Here is a 26485-nt window from a genome sequence, read left to right on the forward strand (position 1 = left end):
ACTAACTGTAACATATAATTTGCTTTTGAATACCTTGGAAAGAACCTACTATGAAAGACTGCAATTTAACACCAAAGCTAAACAGTCGAGGTTACAATTTTAGAAGTACACTAGGCTTAAGGTGTATGATGATTTTATGAAAAGTTAAATGATTTTTTTAAAAAGTCAGAGACACTTGGGCATAAATAGTTAGTCTGAAATCTCTGTTCAATTTCAAGAAATACTGCATCTCTATGGTTTCAGATTGTGCTTTGCAGGTTACATTTACTGCATTTTTTAAGGTATAAAACAAGACCCTACCTTGAATTCAAGGAACTATAACATCAAGTAACTTCCTTCTGAAATCAAGTGAAGAGACAAGTAATTTCAATTAGAAGGGTATTACTTAATGCAAATAATTTGCAAGGTGATTTGCCACATATGTTATTGCATGTCCAGAAATATGCAGTCCAGTCCATGGACTGACACTGAGGTCAGAAAGGAAAACATTCTGACCAAATTCTTTGTTAAGTCAATTAAACCAAGTTTCTCCATAACTGATGAGTTTAGGTTCTTCAGTAACAATTGAAAATGCAGTGGTCAAAGGGGACAGAACAAAGATTAATATTATACCTCCATAACTAGGAGAAGCAAGCCTGAATCAGTGAATTGATGATGCACTTGACAAACAGAAACTGCACAACCTGTGAAGTAAACTCCACATTCTCAAAACACTGCCCCGCTGCAAATCCAGCATAGTGTGCAAAATTTCATAAAATCATACAAAAGTTTACTCCCCAGATGTACCATAGCCAAATACTGAAGTCATCTACCCAATATCACGACTGATAATTAACCAAAATATCATCCATACTCTTCTTCAGAGATGGATTGAGGAAGCAGCTTTTTCCCTTTAGATCTCATATCCTATATCCATCCTCTGTCTACTAGAAAGGTGGCAGCAGGAGAAAAAATGCCCCAAAAAATGCGCTCAGCCAAATCCTCCTCCTCCCTCGATCAATGCCCAGCAAGGGATGAAAACATTTTTTTTTTCCTTTTACATTGCATACACAGTCAGCCAGGCTAACAATGTCTTTTGACTTCCTTTACATGCAGACAGCATGAGACAGCTAATATGGAGCAAATTAAGGGCAGAAAGGCATTACTGCCTCGAAATCCTTTTTGCAAACAAAGACAAGGTACTTCAGTTTGTTGGGGGTTTTTAAAGTATTATTCCCTCTATTAAAAACGATAATAGACTTTGAGCACAATTGTTAAATAGTCATTTAAGTTTATTAAAAAATGATACTTTTGTATGACAGAACTGTTAAGTCCTGGATAATTTATCACATCAATAGCCATTCCTGAACACAGTTTTTCATGGCTGAAGATGAACTGTAAGATCTTATTATTACCAGGTCACTACTTGAACCTGCATAGGTTTTGACAGCAGAGGCCCAAAATTTACAAATTTTTAGTCAGATGTCTACTCAGCTGTGTTCTCCACTGTGCAACAACCATGAGCAAAATATTTTGAAACTGCCCTTTATTTCTTTGTTGGTCTGCTGTTGATCCTAAGAAAGAAACACAGATAGAAAGGTGATCCAAACAAGGATACAAGAATGAAACGAAAAGGAAGGTCAGCAACTCTGCTCAAGCAGAAAGATGCAAATGTTTAATTTTCTGCAAATGAAGGACATGTTCCAAAATTAATATGCATAAGCTAGAGGTGCCTAGGGTCATAATCACTAAATTTTACTCTAACATTAGTTAGAGGAACTGCACCTCCTCTGCTTGATGGTTAGTGACTAAAGAAGTGAAAACCCGAAGTGAAAAGGCATTCAGTCCTAAAGGAAAAAAATGGAAGGCCAGTCAGTCTGGTTGATATTGTTTGGGCTAGGGATGATCATCCATCCAGCAATGTCAGAAGCTTGGCAAGAGGTGTCCAAGCAGCAGCACAACTGGCTGTCCCTGGGGGCTGCAGAGGCCAGACCTTCACCACCTGGCTCACACCTGCCTGGCCAGAAAAGGCTCTTTTGCTGTTTTACTGGAGTAGTGAGTGCCCTAATGTTTAGTCTAGTAGTTCACTAAATTCCACCTAGATTTCAGGTGTGTTAGTAAGCAGTCATTGCTTCGCTCTTTCAAGTTGTGCATACACTGCTTGCAGAAATGCCTTCACACCTGCTGAAGACGCCCAAACAATCTGCTCCTAAAGAGGGGTCACAGCATTATAGGTGAGAGAAATAAAGCTTAGCTGTAGTAAGTGAAAACCCTGTATTGCATCAATGGCTCTGGAAAAGCTATGGTTTAGCACCATAATCTTCTTACACAAAATCCTGATCGCTAAAAGAATATGTTCACTTGTTCAGCCCACACAACAACCAAATCATAGGTTTTTAAAACCTTCCTGCTTCGTACTCCAAGGTTGTTTACAACTCATAATATTTTCAATGCAGCCTGTCCAATGAGACAGAACAAATGCTATGGAACTACATTTGTACCTACCTAAGTTTACAATTATTAAGAATTTAATGACATGAACAGGGCCTACTTTATTATTTCTTCATAACAAAATAACAACATTGACACCATGGATTACTGTTTCTTCTGTTATTCTATAGATGTAGCTGTTACTGTAGGACATTTTGAGTACTTCTTATCTTCAGTGCACCATCCCAGACATCAGGGACTGATCTCTTCTGCTGTCAAGTTTGGCATCAGAAATACACTTGACCAGTGCATCACAGATGCTGCAAAGAAAACCATGGCACAGGCACCCCAGCTGAGTGCCAGGACATTCCAGCTCACACCTGATGTATGTTTGCAGCACGGAGCTCTGCACAGTGCTTGAACACACCTAATGGGAGTACAGCTGAGTGACCCTACTAGACAGTGGGTTTTAAGTTCTCACTGCCAGGGTGACATGAACATAGCAAGTTCTCTCTTCAAGTGAGACTACAGAGCCTATTATCTCAGCCTTTGCTTCAGGCAGCAAGACTCCATGGAAAACAAGCCAGCCAGCAGGGTGTTACTCCTGCCTCGGCAGTGTTAGCATCAGCTGTCAGCACAGTCGGCATCAATCAAAACCAGTTTGTTCTAAAAAAGCAGTATCAACACATGAAAGTATTCACCTTCATCTGAACATTACCAGCCCTCAGAAGTTTTCAGCTCCCTTTTTTCTCACTTGAAATTATTATATTAGTACTGAAATATCATATATACATATTATCCTTGGATACAAGAGCAACACAATCTGAGATGCTAGCCCAAATCACACTGCACTGATAGTTTTTCATTAGCATACCTGAACTCAGTGAACTGCTCCTGTGGAAACCCACAGGAATTTTGCCAGTGGATTTCATTTAACACTGCACAAGACTTAAAAAGAAATACCATTTCTCACTCTGATTTAGAGAAAAATAACTGCAAGCAGACTCATGTTACATTTTTTAGTTCATAAAATTTAAGAAATGTTCTTGATTGATCAGGCTACATGCTCTGAATTAGTTTAACATCACTGCTTTGAAAGCATGAGTGTAAGTGATAACACATCAACACTTTCACTGTTAAAAGACAGAAAGTTTCATCTCTTGTCCTGAACTGCAAATCCATTGTTAGTGAGCACTGCACATCAGAGAACATGAAGATCCAAGGAACACAAACAAACCCCACCAATAATGGTGGAGGAAAAGGAGAACACGCTTATTTTAAAAAGACAATCATAATGCACTCCTTCTGATTCAGTTACCCAAACAGAAATGTCTAAAGCACACTAAAAATGTTAAAATGTGGGATAGTTTGTATAAAAATATTTAATATAGACCAGTATGAATCCAAGTGAAAAAGGTGTCTCAACTTCAGTCCAGAAATACCACTGAAGCTTTAGAGAAATACTAGTATCAGGATATGCCAATTCCAGTTTGGGCCAAAAAGGGGAAAAAGCCTTTTCTTTCAATGATTAATGGGGGGAAGGAAGGAAGTCATTTTGTTCTTGAAAGCAGGTAAGCAGTCATTAGTAGGTGGTTTCCCTGTCAGGGTTTTGTATTTAGAGAAATAGTTTTCACTTTGCTCACCATTCTTAAGAGACCTTGAAACTGTGTGTGAGTTTTCCCACATCATTCTGTTCTAATAGAACTGTTTTATGTATAAATCCTTGTGGATAAAAAGGAATTTAACCTAAAAAAGTTTTCCTGCTCTAGTTACATGACCCTGAAAAACAGATATAAGATCTTTTTTAAGTAAGCAAGGAGATTTTTTGTGTGCTTGTTTTCCAACTTTTTATACTTTGCACTCCCTTCCCCCAAGCAGTATTTGCTATTTTTGGACTACAGAAACACTGATCTATCCTGGTGTGATGAATTTTTGTGAGGGGACAACTACATCTGCTGAGCTACTGTACCTATCATTGTTACTTTACATAGCTATAAGGCTAATTCTATAAATCCAAAAAGAAGAATATGTTCTTAATTGCATTCCCAAAATTCTTTTACTGAGAATACACAAACAGCACTGTTGCAAAGGTGAAGAAAATATGAATTCAAAAGAATAGCAATTAAACTCTACATGCAGTAGGTGTTTCTTCTTACTTCATTAAGCATACACATTTTGTTTTGTCCTCAAGAAACTGGAGAACACATAATTTAGCTATTAATCCTTTTGGATATACCTAGCAAACCAATTTTTCACTTAGATTAACTACTCTTTTTTGGATCTGGGTTATGTATATCAGACACTCATTGGTGCACTTCTGTGACAGACTTCCTTGTTGCTTTCATTGTTTGATAAAACAGCATATAAAATTTCTATTGGTAACATTTGCAATGAAAATGCAACCAGTTACATGTGGTTTTAGCTGTTTCTTTGAGACGCAAATTCTATGGAAGATTAATCTAACATTTATAGTTAATCTACACTCAAATCTGCAAAACCAAGTATTAAGGTTAGTAGGCAGAGAATAATTCATAGCACAGAATCAAGTCAAGATGGAGACAGGTCATCTTTGATCACTGTTGTGTTAAATATTTAACAGTTAACTTTTGCCACCACTTTAAGTACCATATTTTCATTTCAGTGAGCACTGAAAAGGTAAAGAAATGTGATAAACAGCCAGCACTATCATTACACAAACCTTATTTGGTCTGTTCACAGCGATTAGACAGATCAGCTAGGGAAAACAAACAAATAACAACAACAAAAAGGTTTATCATTGCTTCTGAGCTTTCGGGGCTAAAAATAGGTTTAAAGCCAAATACCTACTAGCAAGAATCTTCATCTGCTCACTTACACGGTGGAGACTGCTAAAGGCAATTTCCAGCAGATTGTGGCCTTGGCATTATTTGTGCAGTGTACAACCTTAGATAAGGTCCTAAGCCAATCAAAAAAATCAAACGGATACTGCAAGGAAATTAGACAACCAAGAAACAATTTTTCCTGCACGAATTATAACTGAAAGTCTCAGTGCATCCATCTGCCTATATCAAATGAATCATTAATGGCTGTCATGTGTGAGCAGCTTACTAAAAGCTTTGTGATGGCATCATATTTCCATGAATTAGGACAGATATTTATTTATTTGTAGAAAACAAGAATGAACAGAGAAGAAAAGGCTTTCACCTCCACACACAAACAAAATTTTCTGTGTGTCTTTTCTGTTTATGGTTTTTTGGTCCCTCATTTGTCAAAGCAAGGAAAAAAACACAGAGCAGAATATGATGGGAAGAAGAAATTCTGACTAACTGCTCACTCTGAACTGACTTTCTTGTGAGAAGTTAGAGAGGTTCAAAGAGAACCAAAAATGGTACCAAAAATGTGCTCTCTCAGGAATTGTTTTTGTTCTCAGTTCTGCTGCTGTAAATCCACAGTAACTCTGGGCATGGGATATGAGCTGCTCCAATGTACAACAGTGTAACATGGACACATGTGGCCCACGTTGCCCTGATACATGGTCATGCTATAGCCACATGTGCATTCTTTCTTCCTCTGCACAGGAAAAAACCCAAAAGCAACTACCTCCTATGTAACCTAGAAAAGCAGCACACTTCTCCAAGCAGAAAGAGATCTTCTCCGGAACAGTGATGCAAATTTGTCAGATTTTTCAATGACATAATGCTGTGAATATTAACTTATTTTTTTCAAAACCTGGTATTTCTGTATTAACCACTTAACTGCTACAAACAACTGATGACCATGCACCGTGCTATTTCAGTAACAATATCGGTGTGGGAGACTGCAAAAAGTAATCTGCTTGTAAGGTTCATAATTTGTATAGGAAAGTAACATCTTCATAAGTGATCTAGATCACATGCCTCAGAGATGCTGTAAACACAAACATCTATTGAGTTGGACCTAATAATAAATTTAAATTTCATTATGAAACTCATGTATGACAGACAGCAATACACTGATGCTGGCAATGAAAAGGCTGATATTAAACCCTATGTAATATAATCTTCCCCTCAAAACAGACATAAAAACCTGAGCAATAACAAAAAACAAGAGTTTCTTGCATTAGGTCTACAGCAATACTTCTGTGCTTTCTCCACCTTTACCTCCCAAACTCCTTCAGCCAGATGACTCTGCAGCCCTACCAGCCCATTTCTACTCACCTGGCTGTCCACCATCATTATCTGTACCACTCTCTGCCATCCTGGATGACCTTAAACTGCTGTTCCGGAAAGTACCTTGCTCACCAAAGCAAAGTGTCATTTCCTGTAATTAGCATTCTGGGAGCTAACAATACAGCCATTAAGGCACCGAAAATGACACACATACAGACTTAGTTCAGTGTGTATCAAGTGATCCGTCAGCTGCCCATTGAAGTGGTGGCAAAATGCCTGCCTCTGCACACAAACTCTCTCTTTAGGAAATGGATGATGATTATCTTCTGTGTTACCTTCCTAGTTATGAAACGTGGTACTTCCAACTCTCCTTTGCTATTCCCAAGAGAGCCCACAATGAGAAAAATCTGACTTTGAATACAACAACAATAGTCTCAAAATCAGACCATTGTTCATCAGTAACAGCTTTTGCTGAGCACAAAGAACTTTACAGTAAGGATGCTGCCTACTGTGACTTACCTCCTTACCAAGTACAAGGAATAGCATAAGAATGTTTCATCTCCATTCCAGAATGTTAGTATTTTAATCTATTAAATCTTATCACCATAATCTTGTTCCAATTTGAATGGCCAGCTTACTGATTTAATACACTGAAGAGACACTAAAGCCTCTAGTGCAAAGCTTTCCATAAAACTATAATATAAATTAAAGAGCTTAGTGCTAGACTGATGCCGAGAACTGTTTGACACCACCAAATTTCAATCATGTAAATCCCCCCTCATCAAAACAAAGCCATCAGACTGCTGTCTAATTCCTAACTTCTGTTAAATGCATCAAAATTTGTCAGGGTTTCATGTATGGGGCCAAGCAGAATAGCAAACTCTTTTTAATGATAACAATTATATTCAACATCATTTCATGTACATAAAATATCCCATTCCAAGAAATAAAGATTCCCTGTGGTTAAAACTGAGAGGGGAGAAACCAACTTACCAGCAGATGAAATAAATGTATTTTATTTGTGTAAACTAAACTTTTATCTATTGAGCAAAGCTATTAAGACCCCAGGAGGCATAATCTGGGGACCATGACTTCTACACAGCACAGAATGGAGTCGGCAGCCATATTTGTCCATTCCCATAACAAAAATTACATCTGTCTCCTGTTACAAAAAATTATGTTTAGCTTCAGATGGCATCATGTTAAAAGCATCCGCATGTGTGGGGTTTTGGAGTGTTCTTCTGAGAGTTTTAGAAAATATATACATTTCTCTATGGGGTTTGCATCTACAGATGTTTTGGAGGACTAACCAGTAACTAGAATCTAAAGGCAGTATAATGCACTTGGCTAAATACTTACATACTCCCTTAAGGGAAAATATGAGGCAAAAGACACAAAATGGGCTGTTCATCTAGCATGAATGACATTAAATATCTAATTCCCAAAGCCAAAATATATCCCTTTTAGTGTTTCTGAAACAAAATTAACAATTTTAATAACCATGGAAGAACATAATCTTGGACTGCACTCCACTGAAATAAGGTAATTGTGGTAGAGACATATTCATCTAATACTCTCTTCTATATTTAACTTGGTTTTAGTTGTATTTTGTTTCAGTTTTAGAGGACTCAGTGGCTATCCAGTTTACTGTCCAAACCATTGTAGTCATCATGAGGACAGCAATTGCAAATTAAAATGTGGAAAATCCACTACTAGTTTACCAGAGAGTTGAATAAAATTCAGCCTTTTTTTTGAACCCTAAGCTCAGTATACCTGACCAAACAAATAAGCTTCTTCCCAGGATCACAGTGATGCAGAAATACTTTCGTTTCTAAATAGAAATAAACAAACTCATAAAATCAAAACTTTGTGATTGTGTTGTCTTCACTCTCCCTCACTGCAAAATAAATGTGGTAGTCTTAGTCCTTCACTTCTAGTATGACATACCCTATGTATTCTTGTCCTGCTGTCTTTATAGTAACAAACAAACATGCTTTACAAACATGCATCATTAACCCAATGGCAATTTAATGCTACTTTAAAACAAAATAATGATAATTTTAAAATAATGACAATAATAATCACAATCATAATCAAGATTATTAACCAGTGATATGTAAAACTGTGGCAGCAATGAATGCTGCAGATATTCAGAGCCACTTCACAAGTGACAACTTGGGAAATGCCAAAGTAGACACTCAGGAATTCCTAAACAGTAATTCTGTTGAAAGAAAACTAGTGAGAACAGAGGTGCAGAATGTGAGACAGAGAGGGTTTGCAGAAGTCAGTTACATCTGAAATGAGAGCATACTTATTAATACAGAACTTTATAGATAATGTTGATATCTTGGGGGTTCTGTTTACTTCCGCTATGGGGAACATTTTGACAATATGTGGCTGTTACATAGAATTTTCAGAACATTCTTAGAAGATTAGTTTTGCTGTAACATTAGGAAATAACACTGACAGACAGCATCTACTGTAATAAACTGCATTCCACAGTTCTAGAAATTTTAACAATAAAAATGACAATGTATACGTAAACTCTACACTCAGTTTATAAAATCAGTTATTTTTCTTGTAACAAATTGAGAAATAATGCAAGGAGTAACTTTTCAAAAGTAACATGACTATATCAGCTGGTGTGCCATTTAACTGCTGATTTAAGTCAGCTATCTGCCACAAGTAACTCCCCAAAGCCACTTGTAAAATGGACAGACATGGAAAGGAAGAGAGAAACCGTATGGTCAACAGCCAGCAACAGAAATACCTTATGTGCTGAAGATCTTCCAGCTTAAGGAGAAATCCATTCCACGATCTAAGAGTTCTTCTAGGCATTAAATCTTTCATAGAAAATCATCCTATTATATCCTTTGGATTAACTTATCTCATACTCTTAAGCAATCATACCCAATCAAAGTTTGGGTTTTGTTTGGTTTTAATTTTTTTTTTTTTTAAATGAAGCTATGTTTGAGAAAATTAATTTCAATCAGTCAGCACTGATAGCCATTTATTCTGCACCTATGTTAAAGCCTATGAGAAGGGGAGGTTGGAAAACCAGTTGTAATGAATGAAAAACTGCCTCTCAAGTAACTTTTTCTAGAAGGAGCAACAAGACTAATATTGTTCTATCCATTCCCCTCCTTTAATCTTGCCAACTCCCCAGTGATATTTTTTTATTTTACAACCCAAATTAAAAACCCCAACATTTTCCAATGGAATTTTGCATGGCTATTTTATCTACCTGATCCTCAAGAAATTCAGCTTACAAACAAAATAAATGAAGGCTGATGTCAATGCAGAATATGATCTCCTCTTAATCACATTTTGTGGTGTCTGTCCACTGTGTTTTAGCAAACATAGCTAAAGTTATAGCAAAACACTGAAATTAAGTGATAGTGCTACAGTAAATGGCATGAAACAAACCTCTGCATGAGTCCTTCATATTTAAAGCATTCCCGGCTGTCTGTGGCAGAATACAACCCAGTCAACACCCAAAATATCAAGGACCTGGAAGCTCCATTCTATTAAATATTTAGATCCAATGAATCCAAAACTGAAGAGGCAAAACAAAATAAAAAAATAGGAAGACAGACATAAAGAACTAAACAACAGAACAATCTTACCTTTCACAAGCTCGGACAGTCCATGCAGCAATTATCCATAATGAGATACTAAAAACCAACAGTACAGTTCCTGGACATATTGTCATTAGAGTCTTCATAACAAAACGGGTATTGAAGTTTATCTTATTTAATGCTCCAATGCTTCTAGATGAGGCATCAGTGAAAAGTTTGCTATGCAAAAGCATAACTCTGGCAATAAGATACAGTCGTAAGAACATTGGTATAGACAAAATAATATCCACATCAGCTGTTGTTGTGGATGGAGCATAAGAAAAGGCAAGCCGGGCTGTCCATGTGAATGTATAGTTCCCAGGTATGGGATGTATAGCACACACCAGTATTTCCAAGCAGATAAAGAAAATACGCTCGTAAGTCATGGCTATTCTCCAGTCATCAGCGCCATTGTCCACCATGAACAACTGAAATAATAAAATACGAGATTAAGTTTAGTACATCATTAACAAACCTTGTTACAATTACAATTTTAAATACCATAGTTTTCAGAGCTGCCAGTGACCACTGGAAAAAAAAAATTCACAAAATTATATTACTACATCACTACGAAGTAAGACTACACTGGTTTGGACAAAAGGAATTTTGCATGTGCTATTTTTAAAACTGTGCGTGAAACTGAATGCTCATAAATTATTACTAATAATGCCTCATATTTTCTTTAATTGTAATTTCTGATGAAACAGAACTCTGGACCAATTAAGCCTTCTCCATTCAAAATCAACTGCTTAGTCAAAGTTCACAAAATCAAGCAAAAAATAAGAAAGTGTTTGCAGAATGGATATCTGAATTAAAAATTGGAAATACTTTCCAAGATGCAATGTTAAGCCTGTCCTAGATTACATCCATGCTTTGGCCAAGATATAGGTTCTGTAGAACTATCCAAGCTATCTCCAAGCTTCAGGCACCAATTCAGATCAACATAGAATGTAAAACTACATGAGAAACTGCACACAAACTAAAAAAGATATCTCATGTTATAGGTCTGAAAAGCAAAGGCAGGCAAATGTAGCCCAGACAGCTCAGGTGATGTCCACAAGCAGCTGAAAATGAAATACACTTAATTCTTGCCCAGTCAAGGAATCCAGCTTGCCATCTAGGAAGAAGGAACTGAAACACTTCATTCTCTTTCCCAAATTACATTCCTGATGATTGATTTACTGAATAAATACTTAATCAAACAGTATTGGTCACTAGAAAGAGTTTCAGTGTTCAAGAAATAGTAAATTGGCAATTTTTCAAAAAGGAACATAAAACATAATGACAAAGATACAATCTCAGTAAAAGGAGCAGACCTTCTTATCACATCAACTACAGTCTGAATCCAAACAAGGCTCTTCAGTGAAAACATTAGAGGAAGAAGAAATACTTCTGCAGTATTTTTAAAATTAGATTATCCAAAAATAATGGATGATTGGTAACATAAAATTCAGTTGTTGAAAGACCATTCCAACACTTCTCTTTAAGCTTTAGAAGGCAGGTATTCTTTATTGCAGCACTGCATGCACGAGAGTTCTCAAAGTCACACATGATATGAATGACAACAGACATTACTTAGATTGTACTAATACATAAATATGTATAAAACTCATTGCAGTAAACATCAGATTTCCTGGAACTAATTGCAGTATTTATCTGGTGCCTGGAACTGTTTGCATTCTGAGTAGGGGAGGGTCTTTGGTCATCTTCCATAAAGTTGTCCTGTGATGTCCTTGTATTAATCTCCAACACATGCACAATGTTAGGCAGCAAGTCTAGCTAGTCTTTGCCAGTTCCCATTTACAAGGCCTGGGCACAGCTTAAATGAGCACAAATCAACCAAACGACAACCAAAGGAGATTTGGACTGCACCCCCTTGCTTTCTAGTCTCCTTCTCAGAGAGAAGCTTAGCTGTAGCTGGATCCAATCCTTCTCCCAGGACTGGGTTTCCCATTGAGGAAATGGTCTTGCTTTGAAGGTAACCAGTTATGTGCCACATCCAATCTCTTTTTAAATATCTCCAGGGACGGAGAATCCACTACTTCCTGGGGCAGCCCATTCCAATGTCTGGTCACCCTCTCCATAAAGAAATTCTTTCTAATGTCCAACCTAAACCTCCCCCGGCACAACTTGAGACTGTGCCCTCTTGTCTTGCTGATACTTGCCTGGGAAAAGAGACCAACCCCCACCTGGTTACAACCTCTTTTTAGGGAGTTGTTGAGCCAGCCAAGGGGGTGGGAGGTGGGGAATCATTCTGATGGGACTCCCAAAGTCCACCAATGCATCCCATAATTTTATAGGCCTGTCTCCTTTGTTTCATAACCAGTAAGCGTGGTTGAATCATCATGGCTATGCAGCCAAAATGGACTTCAGCCCCTTCTGCTCCTCATTTGTTTTCATCTCCAATATTATTGTTATCGTGATATGCAAGACTCAGGCCATATGCAGGCTGCTTATCACCATCTTCTTCCCCTCCAGCAACCCCTTTAGGAATGCTAATAGGGATTTGCTCAGGGGTCTGCAAAGGTGGATCGGTGCCTATCCCTCTGGCCCAGTTCTACTGGAGTGCTAAATGGGTCTTAGGATGGGAATTATAATAGTTCCCCCATCCAGTCCCTTACAGGGGGATGCACTGGTGATGTCTGCTAGAAGAGGAATGGGGATATTCTGCAATGGACCAACAGCAAGACATCGCTGAGCACATCAGTGAAACTGGTGTTGCTTCTGTGAAAGTACATTTAAGAAAGGGCAAAATGCTGCCCAGGCAGTGAGAAGCTAGGGAAAAAAAATATGAAGGACTCTGGAAATGCTAAGGTCAGAGAAAAAGAGAGAGGAGGAGTTGCTCAAGGCTCTGGAACAGAGATTTTTCCCTGCAACCCAGAGAGAAGACGATGGTAAAGGAGACATCTCCCTGATGCCCATGGAAAGGACCATGCTGGAGCAGATACCTGCACTGCAGCTCAGTGAGGACCCCGTAGGTCAGGATGGGTATTTCCTCAAAAAACTGCCACCTGTGGAGTCTCTGCAGTAAAGCAGATTCTACTCACAAGAACTTGTGGAGGATCCATGCTGGAGAATGTTTAGTGTAAAGGGCTGAAGACCATGGAGAGAACTCACACTGGAGCAGTGAAAAACCATGAGGAGGAAAGAGCAGCACAGAAGAACTGTCAAGGACAGATTCCCATTCCCCATATCCCTACACCACTTCAAGGGAAGAAGATAGAGGAGCTAGGAAAGAAGGACAGAGATTCAGCTTGCAGAAAAGGGGGGGGAGAAAGGACATAGGTGTTTGTGTCTTTGTTTCTCACCATCCTACTCTTAACTGGCAACAAGATAAATTATTTTTTCCTCCAAAATAAGCCCCTTTTGTTACTGTCAGTAACTGGTACAAAATTTCCCAATCTTCATCTCAGTTAGTGAACTTTTATATTTTATTTTCATTCCTTGTCTTGTTAATGAGGCAGAGTAAGAGTGGCTGGGTGGGGATATGTCAGCTTACCGAAGTCAAGCTACCACACTTAGGTATAATTCTTACCTCCACTGCAATAAAAAAGAAACTGAGTGCTGAATAAAGCTAAAGAAACACTCAGTGAATACCATGTATCCAACACATGCTTTTTTCCTGTGGCCATTCTGCAAATTTCAGACCTTAGATACGCAAATTGCTACAGGAAGGCCAATTTATGTTTGCATGTATTACCAAAAGAGTGCTGGTCTGCACCTATCAAATGTACTATTTGCTACGAAGGGCCAAACTTTCAAAGTACAATAAGGCTCAAGGACATTTGATTCTTGTGCTTAGCTTGTAAATACTGTCAGTCAGATCACAGAAGTGCTACATCAGTTATGAGGTCCAGGTATTTAGAAGACCCAGGACACAAATGATTAGTAGCAAATTTTACTGCAAAAGAGATAGGTAATATCAAACCTCTCAAATGCTGTGTATGTCTCTGAAGAGAAAAGATTAGCAACAGAGTTAAATATTTCAGTTCTCACATACGTATCAAATACATGTCAAATTGCCATTGTTTTAAAATGTCTCCTCTGCAAAATCTGCTATAAAAAGCAATGGGTTTTTTGTCCTCCCTTTTTACCTACCATTTTCTCAGATTTCAGACAGAATTTTATACTCAGAAAGGCAATTCAAGAAAAATAATACCTTAAATACTGATTCAATTTAAAAGATGAGAACAAGAGAATATTCAGTTAAACATAGGCATTAAAATTTGATCTTACAGTTTCTGTAGGAGCAAATGTTAGTTATTCACTGAGTTTTTGAAAAACTTTAAGATGTCAATAGGAAATACATACTTGATAACATATTCACCAGTCAGCAGAAGAAATCCTAGCACTCTAAAATAAAGAAGTTTGCCAGGAGTGCTCAGTGGTTATGTCTGCAGACACAGCAGATCCCTATCAACTTCTCTTGACCTCCTAGTTTCGTCTAAGGAAAATAATATTTTACAGTGATAGTATCTTCACATCTTCACATTAAGATTTAGGAGGTGAAAACATGGGAGGTAGAAACCACCAGAAGCAATAAAGAACCACAGATCCAGTACAAACATTTCTATCTCATGAAAATAGTAACATTTCAAAAGCATTTTTATGAGGAAGACTTCTTTACAATTCTGTCTCTAAATTAAAACTACCATGGATATCAGGCACTCTGGAACAAATAGGGGGCCTCTGTGAATACAAACAGGCTGTGCATAACAATTAAATTGGGACATATCAAAATGGCACAGAAATTAGTGCAGTATTTCATGTGCATTTTATATACTTGCAATTACACAACCTCATGAATGCGAGTCACACTTTTAATTTGGAAGATACAGAGGCATTTGTGTGCACAGACCCTTATACAGGTTTGTGTATATTTACATAACACATTGTTAAATTAATTTAACACCAGATAAGAAGAAGGGAAATACATTCAAAGTAGATAGATTGCACAAAATGACAACTTAGATCAGAGACTCCCTGAAGCTACTTAAAACAAAAAGATAGAAGTTAATTTTGTAAATCAATAGTATTATTAAAACAAATCCACAAGAAGGCTATCAGGATGCTCATTAATGTAAAGACAAGGAAACTATTAATTTTCTAAAAACACCTTTAAAATATTGGTAAAAGAACAAATCTGAAAAGTGTTACCACCTTCTTGCTGAAATACTGTGAGGATATGTAAACACATGAGTAAAAAGGAGGCAATAAACAGTAACAAATTAGTATCAGCCATACAACTCCTTGAAGAAGGGGAACCGACTGTATTCCTAAACATATTGCTGCAATTGCTTAATTTTCAAATTCAAATTTAAAATGGTTAAAACTGGTGTCACTTAAACCTGATAAAGGAACTGAAGGCACTGTGAGTCAGGGTAGCAAAATACAGCCCGTGGGACTGCTGATCTAGCAAAATTTTTGACTAGTCATTTTTCTATAGCTGGTAGTCCTTAAAATATCACTTATACAATCAAAAAGACAATTATAGTACTCAGAGATGACAGATACTAATTTTGCCTCACTACTCCAAACAGCCAAGTTACTGCCCTACAGCACTCCATTAAGTGCAAATTATTTTTAAAACCATGTGGTGAGAGAAGACAGACATCTAAAGCCTTTAACACAGTTCCTCCTAACTCGTGGATGAAAAAGACTTTTTTCCATCACCAGAGGTCATGTAACCAAGTAGCCTGTAAAGTCTAAAGGCCTATTCTTAACCTTGGAGGGTCCGCAGGACTTCCTGAAGGTACTGTATTTGTCATCCCAAATACAGTATCACAGAACAGAAAGGTTACTGGGTTTAAGTGGTACATAAAGTCATGCACCAAACACCTGTGCATGCAAAGTGCTGAAGGCAAATATGTTTTTCACAAAATGACACGATGGCTTGGCTATCTTATTTTTTTTCAGAACGCTTCCCACATCAAGAGTTAAAACCAAACTTTCTAGTGGGTCACTAGAAATAGATCCATAAGGTCTTGTAGATATAAGTGCCTACCAAATGAATCATGCTTAGGTCACTAAAATGGGAAAGACAGACTGCTCTACCTCTTACACCTGTATACACTCATATAGACAAACAATTATAAACATGCCAATTTAAACACACTATTGTAAAAGCCTGGCCCTTAGCTTCAGCACAAGAATTATTATTTGCTTATTTTATAATGCTTATTTATGTATTTATTTATGCTTATTTATTTTAAAATGGCATCTCTGTGCAAAGGGAGTTTTTCACAGTTATTGATATTTTGCTATGAATACTGTATGCCTATGCATGTAAAGAAAACTTCATGTGTGAAGGTCGCGAAACAGGCTCAAAATATTTCTCTCTGTGTTTAAACCTTATCATCTCAGGAAGGGATGTGTAAGAGACTCTGACCATTTATAGTTTTTGTTAACCATATTTTTAGCGGTGCAGCAACAGAAACTTCACATAAGCTTAATAACACAGCCTAGTTACTCTCACAAGCCACACATAACCACAACCATTTCAACAGGTATGTGTTAAATAATGCACTTACCAGGCTTGTCTATGTTTTTTTTTTAAACTCCATCCTTAAGAAAACTATAAAAAACCCACCCCAAATACTCTATGAGATTTTTTTTACAAATAAAAGATATTTATGACCACATAGACTAATATCGGGCTTAATTCTGTCTAAGCATACAGTGTTAAGTTCCTCCTACCCATATTTCCCTTCTGTTTTAAATCACATACTGACAGTATTCTTTTTACCTTCCTCTATCTAAAGATACTCAGAGGCATTGCTCAATATTTTTAAATAGTACTGGCCAGACTTCCAGCTTTATTGTACATATCCAACTACTGTGAAACAGCTTAACCCCCTGAGAGCATGCAACACCAAAAGACCATTATACTACTCAGCAGTTGATGAAACATACCGTAGTTTCTTGTTGTTATCAGTCTCTCCATATATATGTATGTGCTCCAGGGACCCAAAGAAGGTGAGTTGCTCTTAAAAATGCCCTTCTTCCTACTCAGTAACTTTGCAGGCATGTAATAGCATTAAGAACTGAAATCCAAGGATTACAAAGGAAACATTTCAAGATACAAAGATTTCTTTCCAAGTGCTATGGCAAACAGGAACTGTCTGAGAAAAGCCTAATTATGCAGTGAAATAAGAAATCATCACAAGCTTATAAATAATAGCAAAATAAAAATAATTATTTAACTTATTCATAGAAAAGGGATGATTAAAAAAAGACTGATATTGAAATGAAATATTTTTCACTTTAATTAATAAAAAGATATTTCATATGACAACCTAATTTAATTTAGCTTGTACTCTTGCTGAAACAATCACATCTGCGCTTTCTCAAATCTGAAATAAACAGGAAGATATTTACTTATGTGAACTTTTATGAACCTTTGAACCAAACTGGAGGTCCAGAAATAAAAGTCCACCATTCAGGGTCACTATATTGATTTGAGATACTTAGTAGATCCATGACTGAATGATTGAATGAAACTGACCGAATCAGGAGTTTCTACAAAGTCCATGTTTAAAACATGAATGTCTTCTTTTTAACAATATTCTTAATTTAACAGCCATATCATTATACCAGCATTTCTAATCCTATCCTCTCCAGCTGTTTAAAACACAATGAGAACAAGCTCTTTAAGTTGCCACGTGTAGAAGGCTTCTATCCAAAACTAACAATTCCAAACAGCATGGGAGCGGGGATGACCAAAAATGTTCTCCAAGCAAACACAGAAGAACCATGAGTTAATAAAGCTCTGAGTATCACTTAAGTGAAAGAAGAATAAGCTAAAAGGAAGAGTTGAAATAGGTCTCCTAGATAAACATTCAAAGCAGGAAAACAGGACCAGCTCACTAAGCACCCATTAATCTTGTTTTATCCTATTTATTATTCTGTTATTTAAGGAAGAAATAACAAAGAAAGTAAAAAGAATATTTATGTTACTACATAAAAGCTGTATTTGCTAGAGAATACTCTGAGAGACCCAAAGCAATCCAGAACAGCAACTTCATACAACTGATGTATATGGAATGAAAAAGATACATAGCTTTCAACCACAGCTGTTTTCCCCAAGAACCTATGGACTAAACAAGGTTATTTGGATGTAGTCAGCCCTCAGGAAATATTTCAGCACCTAACTAACCTAACCTGACCTAACATAACCCAACCTAACCATGTCACAACTAGTACAGAACTGAAGATGCCATCAGCCAGCACTGAAGACTACCCCTGCTTTTGCTGGCCTGCTCTGGATCACTCTCCCTGCTAAGGATGCAGGATATGAGCTCTGCCAGCTTTATTATGTCTAAAAGGGAGAGCTGCAAAGAAAAAGCAGATTATTTGCTTAGGTTCCCTTTGCACTTTCACAAATGTAAGCAAATGACCACAATGAATAAATTACAATGCAATTAAAATAATCCAAAACAACAAAAACAAAGTATGTGGGTCTACTACAACTGCTATGCTCAACTTGATAGTATAGAAATGGACACACTGATTTGAAAACTATGTTGTGCTGAAGTAAGCAGCACTTCCAAAACTTTGTATTTGAATTACACAGCACATTTTCCCGCAAAATAGCTGTGCTATTTTACAGAACTAATTTTTAAAACAAATTTTTTAAAAAAACTTAGTGGTCTGTGTTGTACTTTTCCTCCTTTTGAATACCTCAGAAATAAAAGTAACTCTGATTCAACAATCTTCTTCCAGAAGCAAAACTTACTGGAGAGAGCTACTTACACTTCAATATTTTATCAACATTTCATGTTGCTAATTTTAAATTATTATTTTACAATTCTTCACATAGGTTTTGTTTTGCTTTATTTGGTACTAAAAATAAATTGTTCTATCAATCACTTCATGAAGAAATGCCATCTCCCAAAACAGCTTCCATCTGCCACTGTTCTCAGTGTGAGAGAAGCCTCACTCTCTTCAGGAATTATCAGCTTCATTACTCCTAGGAAAACTGAAACCAATTAAAAAAGGATGTATTTAGCCACACTGCTAAATTTCTCATCTGGCTTTGTTGTATCCTACCCATCCTGTTGCTGTGAGGTAGACAAAGTCTGATGATAAATGGTTGTACGTAAAGATGGAGAATCAAACACTTTCCTACTTGACAACCAAATCTGGAAAGCCGACTGGCAGCAGATAGTTGTCTATTTTTTTAATTTTTTTTTCCACATTTTGCCATTAAAGTGATGTAGAAGCTGAACTGGGAACACATCAGGCCCAGGGTCTATCATGTTGCATAAAGATTTAGTTATTAATTATCATACCGCAGATATCTCAACAGAACACAAGTTTTAACCATGAAGCCTAAACCTGAATAAGAACAGATGGAGGAGAACATGTGAAACTATTTTATCCATTACATGGTTAAGAAGATGACTGTGTTCAGCATTAGCTGTCAGAGGATACCTTTTCAGCTATACTGGAATTTGGCTGGACAAGAATTTATCTTTTATCAGCCCATTCCTTATGAAGAGCCGGAGACTAACTCTTGGGCAGAATCCTACAAGGAATCCATAATCAAAGGAACCCACTATAATCTGGATGTAGTAGCTGGATAGTCCAAACTGAATTTTACAGCTATTGCAGAGAGCAGCTCTATGGGCAAATGAAAACTGGGTAAAGAGCATCCTTAGCTTGTTCATAAATCAGTGTCTGTTCATGGGTTTCCAGGTCTTCTTTAAAGGATATTTTAATACTGACAAAGGGGTTAAAGATCAAATGCTCAGCACAAAATGAGGATGCTCCAGACTGAAAGTCTTTGAACATTTCACTGATTTAGATGTTAACAGATACATATTCTTCTCTGAGGTAAACACACATATCAAATGTGCATGACTGGTATAAATGCTGTAACTAACATTGTATCAGCTTTGACAAAAACTTTATTAAGCCTAAGTGCTATCAGTGAATGCTTAGTGGTCATTATTGCTAGTCATATTCATTATTTGCTTCAGGTAGGAAATGTTTATTTTGTGCTCTCTAGTCACACCTGAATATTCAGTCTTTCTCCAGTTTTCCAGACAGAAATCAGAGCTCTGTGCATGTAGATTTTACATATGCAATGGTATAGACTGAATCAAACCTATTGTATAGCTGTTATTTTTAATTAAAGACCTGACTCATTCCCTCACTGCAGAAGATCTTATTCTTAAAAGCACAAAAACTGTTGCAAAGCAAGACATACCATTCACCACCTGGGATGAATCTTTGTTTTGTTTAGAGACCGAAGATGAAGGATTTCTTCATAATGCATTACTCTCATCAAAGGCAGTACTATCAGAGGTCAGGGGTAGGGCAGGTGTGAATATCCTCATACCCTATAGTAGTGCTAAAGAAATTGCAATGCTGTGAAAGCTGGAATAAACAATTCTAATGGGAATAAAATGCTTCATAAAGATTCCCAACAGTATGTCGTTAGGACGTACTGTGAAGCACATTGTATGTTGCAGTGTTTGGGAAATCTGCTAAAGCAGGCAGATAACTCTTGAAAATTACAGGCGTAGCTGGGTGGCAACAACACTGTCTTATTTACATGACAAATGACTGATCTGAGCATAAGACTACAAGATAGGCAAGCCTGAGCTTCAAATGTACTTACCAAGCCCTACATGGATTACTTCCACTGCACTTGAACTCTTCATCTCAGTATTCCCTTTTGTAAAAACATCATTTAAGTGACAGAAAAAAATGTGAGGGTTCATCCAGGTAATTCTCTTTAACAATGAAAACTGCAATGTAAATGCTGGTTATACATATGCTTCCTTTTTTACACACTATCTTACACATGCCGATCAAACCACAAAACTGATGCTTAACTGTTTATGGAAGACATTCAGCTGCACTCGAAAATACTACAAGCAATAGTATTTATTAGAGACTACCCAGAGATGACAATAAAAGCTATGGATATCAGCCCATGCATATTTATTTCCTCATTATTTTTTATTTCATATATGCTCTTTTACAAACAAAAACGTCCTTTACCTCAGACATCTTCTGAAAACCCACACTCAGCATCAAGCTAGATCCCTTCCTGCAGACACATCCTTACCCACAGCAGTGATTTTGGAGAGCAAATTAACCCAGTGCTACACTTCTACAGCCTTTTAACTCTATTTATGACCCACCTGCCTCCTGCAGTCTTTAGTAACTTATGATATGTATTCAATTAGAATTCAGTATTATTAAATATTACCAAAAATAAACAATTCTGCTGGTTAATCACATAACACAGAACCTAGTTCTACTCTATTCATCAGGATAGTGCTACAGTATTAATAGGCAGAAAAGTTTAGATGGAGCAGGTTTTTCTTTTAATATGTTTCTCCTAAGAAGACTAAGGGTAGTGATTTTTAAATGAAAAATATCTGAGGCCTACCTTTTGGTTATACTTTACATGGAATTCAGAGGGGTATCTATGCCATGAAAAGCCGTAGTGTTTCCTTACAAAGAATTTAATTCTGAAAGGTCTGCCAGTCTTCACCATAATGAATGAGCGAAGAAAGCAACACAGGAGATGCATGCAATTATCATCAGAATTCCTCACTCTTCGCTCCTTCAAGCGAAGAGGCTTATGTTTACTAAGGACTGTTTTCCTGACGAAAAGATGAAGTACATCTTCAGGGACTGCTCAAGAAGGAAAACCTGAATGAATCAGTAGGTTACAAAGATGTGATTCCCAGCAACTACATTAAAATGGTACTATATAAATTTTTTGTGTATTATATTAACCAAACATTTTTGATTAATATGCAAAGGCCTTAGTTCAGAAACACCACTTTGAAGTATAAAATGTTCGTGCTTTATTACTTCCTTTATGTAAGAATTCATTCTAAGCTATAAACTATGTTCTCAGGACAATCTCTTCTGATCTTCTGACAGCCATAAAAAAAAAACTATTTAATACAGTTTTCACTAAAATAATGAGACAAGGGTTATTTACACAATTTCATTAAAAATACAGTGTGATCTTTCCACTGATGTAAATAAAATAAGCAAACTTCTATAAACTGCTATTACTATTTGCACAATAACCCAGCCAAGATGTGTATTTATTACCATTACATCCTCTTTCCTGATGCTACCAGCTCCGTTTCTTCAAGTTTTCAGGAACAGGAAAAAGATGAAAAGATTTTTGATTCTTCAGCAAGGGCTCTTAGGAGCTAGGGCTCTTAATTGAGACAACATTCCAATATTCCAAACCCATTAGTAGCACATTATTTTCCCACTACTTCAGAACCATTTAGGGACTGAAGGTGCTTTTTCCCTGGAGCCCTAGGAGGCTCTGCTGTGAAAGCAATGGCTTAGCCTTAACTTTGAAGTTGCAAGACTTTCCACATTTTTCTACCCATGTATGAACCAGCAGTACATTTAAGAAAAGGCAACATACAAAATGTGAAGATTTCTATTCACTTCTGCCAAATCCCAACAACTTTCCTGTTTCTGCATGAGTGAGAGCACTGGTAACAGGAAGAAAAAGAGGTTCAGATTCCATCCAAGAGAGGCTAACATTACTTGGGTTAATATTATTTAGGACAGGCAATATAACAGGGTGATACAGAAGGGAAACACTACAAAGTCTATCATCAAAGCAGGAGTGTTCCAATGTATGTATTTCTCCAGTGACCACCATTTCTCAAGAAAGACCAAGCTGTAGTGGAATCCCCAACAAAAGACATTAAAGACAACTGGCAACCTCAGAGAATTTTGTTTTCAATACTTCTCTCTGAAAAGTACAAAAAAGTGCCAGTAAAACTTTGGCAGTACATCCTTAGAGAGCATTTCTATCTTCAGTAGTACTAGAGACAGAGAAGTCTATTTTTCAGTAATAGTAGAAAAACTGCAGCTTTATTGTATGAGCTGCCAAACAAAACTTTCTTAAATTCCAGCTTCTTTATTGATCTAACAATAAATTCTCCTAGGAAAATGCAGAATGGAAAAAATAAGTTGTCTAGGAACTACAATTTTAACTATGTTCCCTGCTGCTGCTTTAATCATGTAAAATAGTATTAAGTAACAAACTATGTATGCATGAAGTGGATAATTTATACATCAAAAATTATTATGATAACTGGATCATGCTATCTTCTTAGTTCTTCCCTCCTCCGCCTCCTCAAGCTCTCAACTTGTCTGAGTAATACTCAGACAAATACCTGTTCTAGGCTGGAATAGTGATGAAAAACATTTTCCCCATTGTTCTTCCAGTGCTGCTCTGAAGACCGGAACCAACAACCACACAAGCATGGAGAGACAGCAATGTGAATTTCATTATCTCCCAGATGTGATGTTTTTAACAGCATTATAGGCAATGGACCAAAAAGAGGACACACAGATTTGGGAATGCCACTATCCTTGACTCTAACATCATCATTGTTGTGAGAGGTTTGTTTTTTTTTGTTTTGTTTTGGGTTTTTTTTTTGGTTGGTTTGGTTTTGTTTTTTTTTCCTTGTGGTTTTTTTGTTTGCTTTGCTTTGGGGTTTTTTTTTTGTTTGTTTGTTTTTTGTTTTGTTTTTGTTTTGGGGGCTTGGTTGGTTGGCTGTTTTTTTTCCTAGAAGAGGGATGAATGTGAAGGAAACTTGATTGTAATTTTTATCCCCTTTTTCTGGAAATGATAAAGCAGGCTATGAATCATTATGGTTTCATCTGGCTTTTGTTACAGCCTTGGCAAGCTTACAGCAAGTTTAATAACAGCTCACACTTTATTCTACAGAACAACTAATACAGTGTGAGCAGTGAAAACCTAGATGATGAAAGGATCTTGTTATTTCCAGTACTTCACAAAACTGCACAGCATCCATACCGTTGTTCTCGTTTCAGTACTGCAGCCACATCCTTCCGAAGGATGGTGCAGCCTGTCCGAGGCACGCGGCTCTGGGCAAGTCACTGGGATTACACAAACAAAGCCACGCCGCTCAGGGGCTTTGGATGCGAGGCTGAAAACAGTCCCGGGGGGATGCCTGCGCGGCGGGGGAGCTCACCTGGGGCGGGGGTCTGGCGGGGTTGTTCCCTTCCTTCCTTCCCCTCTCCCTCCCTCCCTCCCTCCCGCTGCAGCGGGTCCCGGGTCGGGCCGAGCCACGCGCGGTTCGGAGCTGTCTGCGGTGCTGAAAAGGCGGAGGCGGCGGCAAACGCGCCCGCCCGTCCACACCAACTCCTCCGCCGGGAAAGCTGAAGGCTCGTCCCCAGCACATCAACCCCGGTCTAACCGGAAGAAAAGAGGAAGAAGAAAACTCGTTTGTCTCACGTCAATGCTTGGGAAGAATACGTACAAGTGTTCGTAAACTTCTGCCCGAACTTAAAATGTTTACAAGGTCTGGGACGGGCAAACTCAAGAGTTCGGTTTAACTGTTTTCAAAGCAAGACATATGGTCAAGGTCGATTTTACAGAAAAAGTAGAGACCTGCTATGTAGCTGGGCACTGCCTCACAGACTTGCTTGCAGCAAGGCTGTTCATACTTCCGACCAAGAAATCAAGGTCACAGAAAAGGCTGATTTCCATTTGCTGGCATTTTAGGTCACCAGGAATTTCTAAATACTAAACCTGCAACCAATAATATTTACTGAACTGTCAACTCTTGATTTCCCAACAAGTTTTGCCTCATGCTTTGCAAAAAAAAAAAAAAAAAAAAAAAAAAAATCTACGTATGCTTAGAATGGTTTGCATCCTTCAGAGTATGAAAGGCACCGTGCCGCAAACCGAATACCTTCTCCTGTTCCATGGAACAGTTCTTCTCTCAATGAATTCCTGTTTATGGACACTAAATACACTGGCAGAGTCTAAGTGCACTTCAGACAAGAATTGGAAAGTAATGTTCAAACCTGAACAGGACTAACAAATAGCTGGTGCAAACAGTCCAGTACGCAACCAACCATCCGTGGGCATGATTCTAAATGACTCATTCTACTACACATAGCAGGATATTTGCTTGAATTAAGGGCATGTTTTGCTTCATGAAACAGTCAGCTTTACAGATTATTTAAAGGCTATTATCAGAGTTATCTTCCGCGTTTTCTTTTGGCTGCAGAAGATTCTGTACATTCATAAGCCAAAGTATTTAAGAGTACCTCTTGTTTTCAGATGCCAAATATAACATCAATTTAAAACTAGAAAGAGACACAATTTTTATTCCACATATTTTTTTTAAAGTCAAGTGTGTATAGAGAAACAGACTTTATCTAAATTAAAAAGCTATTGGATACCTAGTAGCTAAGGGTAATACTATGTCCTTTCCTTGTAATGAGCTCCCTGAAAAAAAGAACTTCCTTTTAATTCTTTAGATGAATGGCTGAGCTCCTTGAAGCTGCAGGTCCTGCCATGACTACTGCAGTTTTGGTGTCTTCCAATCTAAAACATGGGGTACTGCCATTCTACAGGCAGCTGTATTTTTGTTCTTCACTGTTAGGCAGAACTGAAAACCACGGTAACCTTGATTAAGCCAAATGATTGCATAACTCCTTCCATGTAGTCGCATACGCGGGAAAGTTTTTCAAAGAACTCAATAAAAAAAAATAATAATAAAAAAGTAGAATTACAACTTCATTTTTTTAAGATTGTTTTTTTTCTGATCTGTAATTCACTCCTAACAAAATGAAAATTTGCAATTATTTAGATGAAAAAACCCCAACCAAATCTTAGAGTTGCTACTTAGTATAGTTGCTATGTAGTATAAGCGACCTGCAAATATATGGTTATTTTGCATAGAATTTTTCATTTAAAGTTTGTGGAAAATATATAAAGTTAATCAAATGTTTCCAGAGATTTTTTTTTCTGCTTTGCTCTTCATGCCTCAACACCACGTGTGGGAAGACACACCAGAGAAAAAGGCTCCCACTTTGCAGGTGTTGCACTTACTTATTTTTACACATGCAAAACTTATTTATACATCACTACTTCAGCAAGTTATAGAGATGCTCTTTTACCAGAACACTAGTTTATTGAGTACAGTATCATTAAAAAGGTTTCAGTAACTTCGATGTTCATGCAGAGAAACTGGATTCTGAGCCAGGTATAGAAGTTCTGCATGTGCAAGGACTGCACAACAGGATCCAATTTGTTGAAGAGTCTTCAGTAACACAATACTTCTCCTAGCATTAGCCTAAGTAGGAGACTGTGCTACCATTTCACATTGAAACTACAGCATTCATTTGCACAGAAGCAGGGTACTACATCTACATTTTTTTTTAATTATTTATTTTGTTTTTTACTGATCGGTACCAGCGGAAGTCTTCTTTGCCCTTGAAAGCTGTCATTTCAGCTTGTAGCTCAAGGTATCTCTAACTGAAAAAGCAAAATCATCACTATATCTATGA

The 26485-nt window shown here is 37.3% G+C and overlaps 1 protein-coding gene across 4 annotated transcripts in view; it reads right to left on the minus strand.

The window, feature by feature from the left end:
- KCNN2 (potassium calcium-activated channel subfamily N member 2) overlaps nucleotides 1-26485 on the minus strand; it is a 66875-nt gene that overhangs the window by 38098 nt on the left and 2292 nt on the right. For 2 of the 4 annotated variants that reach the window (XM_071731184.1, XM_071731186.1), the window contains exon 3: nucleotides 10163-10581. The exons of 1 other annotated variant lie outside the window; for it this stretch is intronic. In XM_071731184.1, the coding sequence (XP_071587285.1) occupies nucleotides 10163-10581 (419 nt within the window). Of the gene's footprint in view, nucleotides 1-6584; nucleotides 6724-10162; nucleotides 10582-26485 lie in introns of those variants that run through there. One more of the 4 variants, XM_071731188.1, reaches the window with a different exon arrangement.

This window comes from Heliangelus exortis, chromosome Z, assembly GCF_036169615.1.
Source record: "Heliangelus exortis chromosome Z, bHelExo1.hap1, whole genome shotgun sequence".
NCBI classification, from domain to species: Eukaryota; Metazoa; Chordata; class Aves; order Apodiformes; family Trochilidae; genus Heliangelus; species Heliangelus exortis.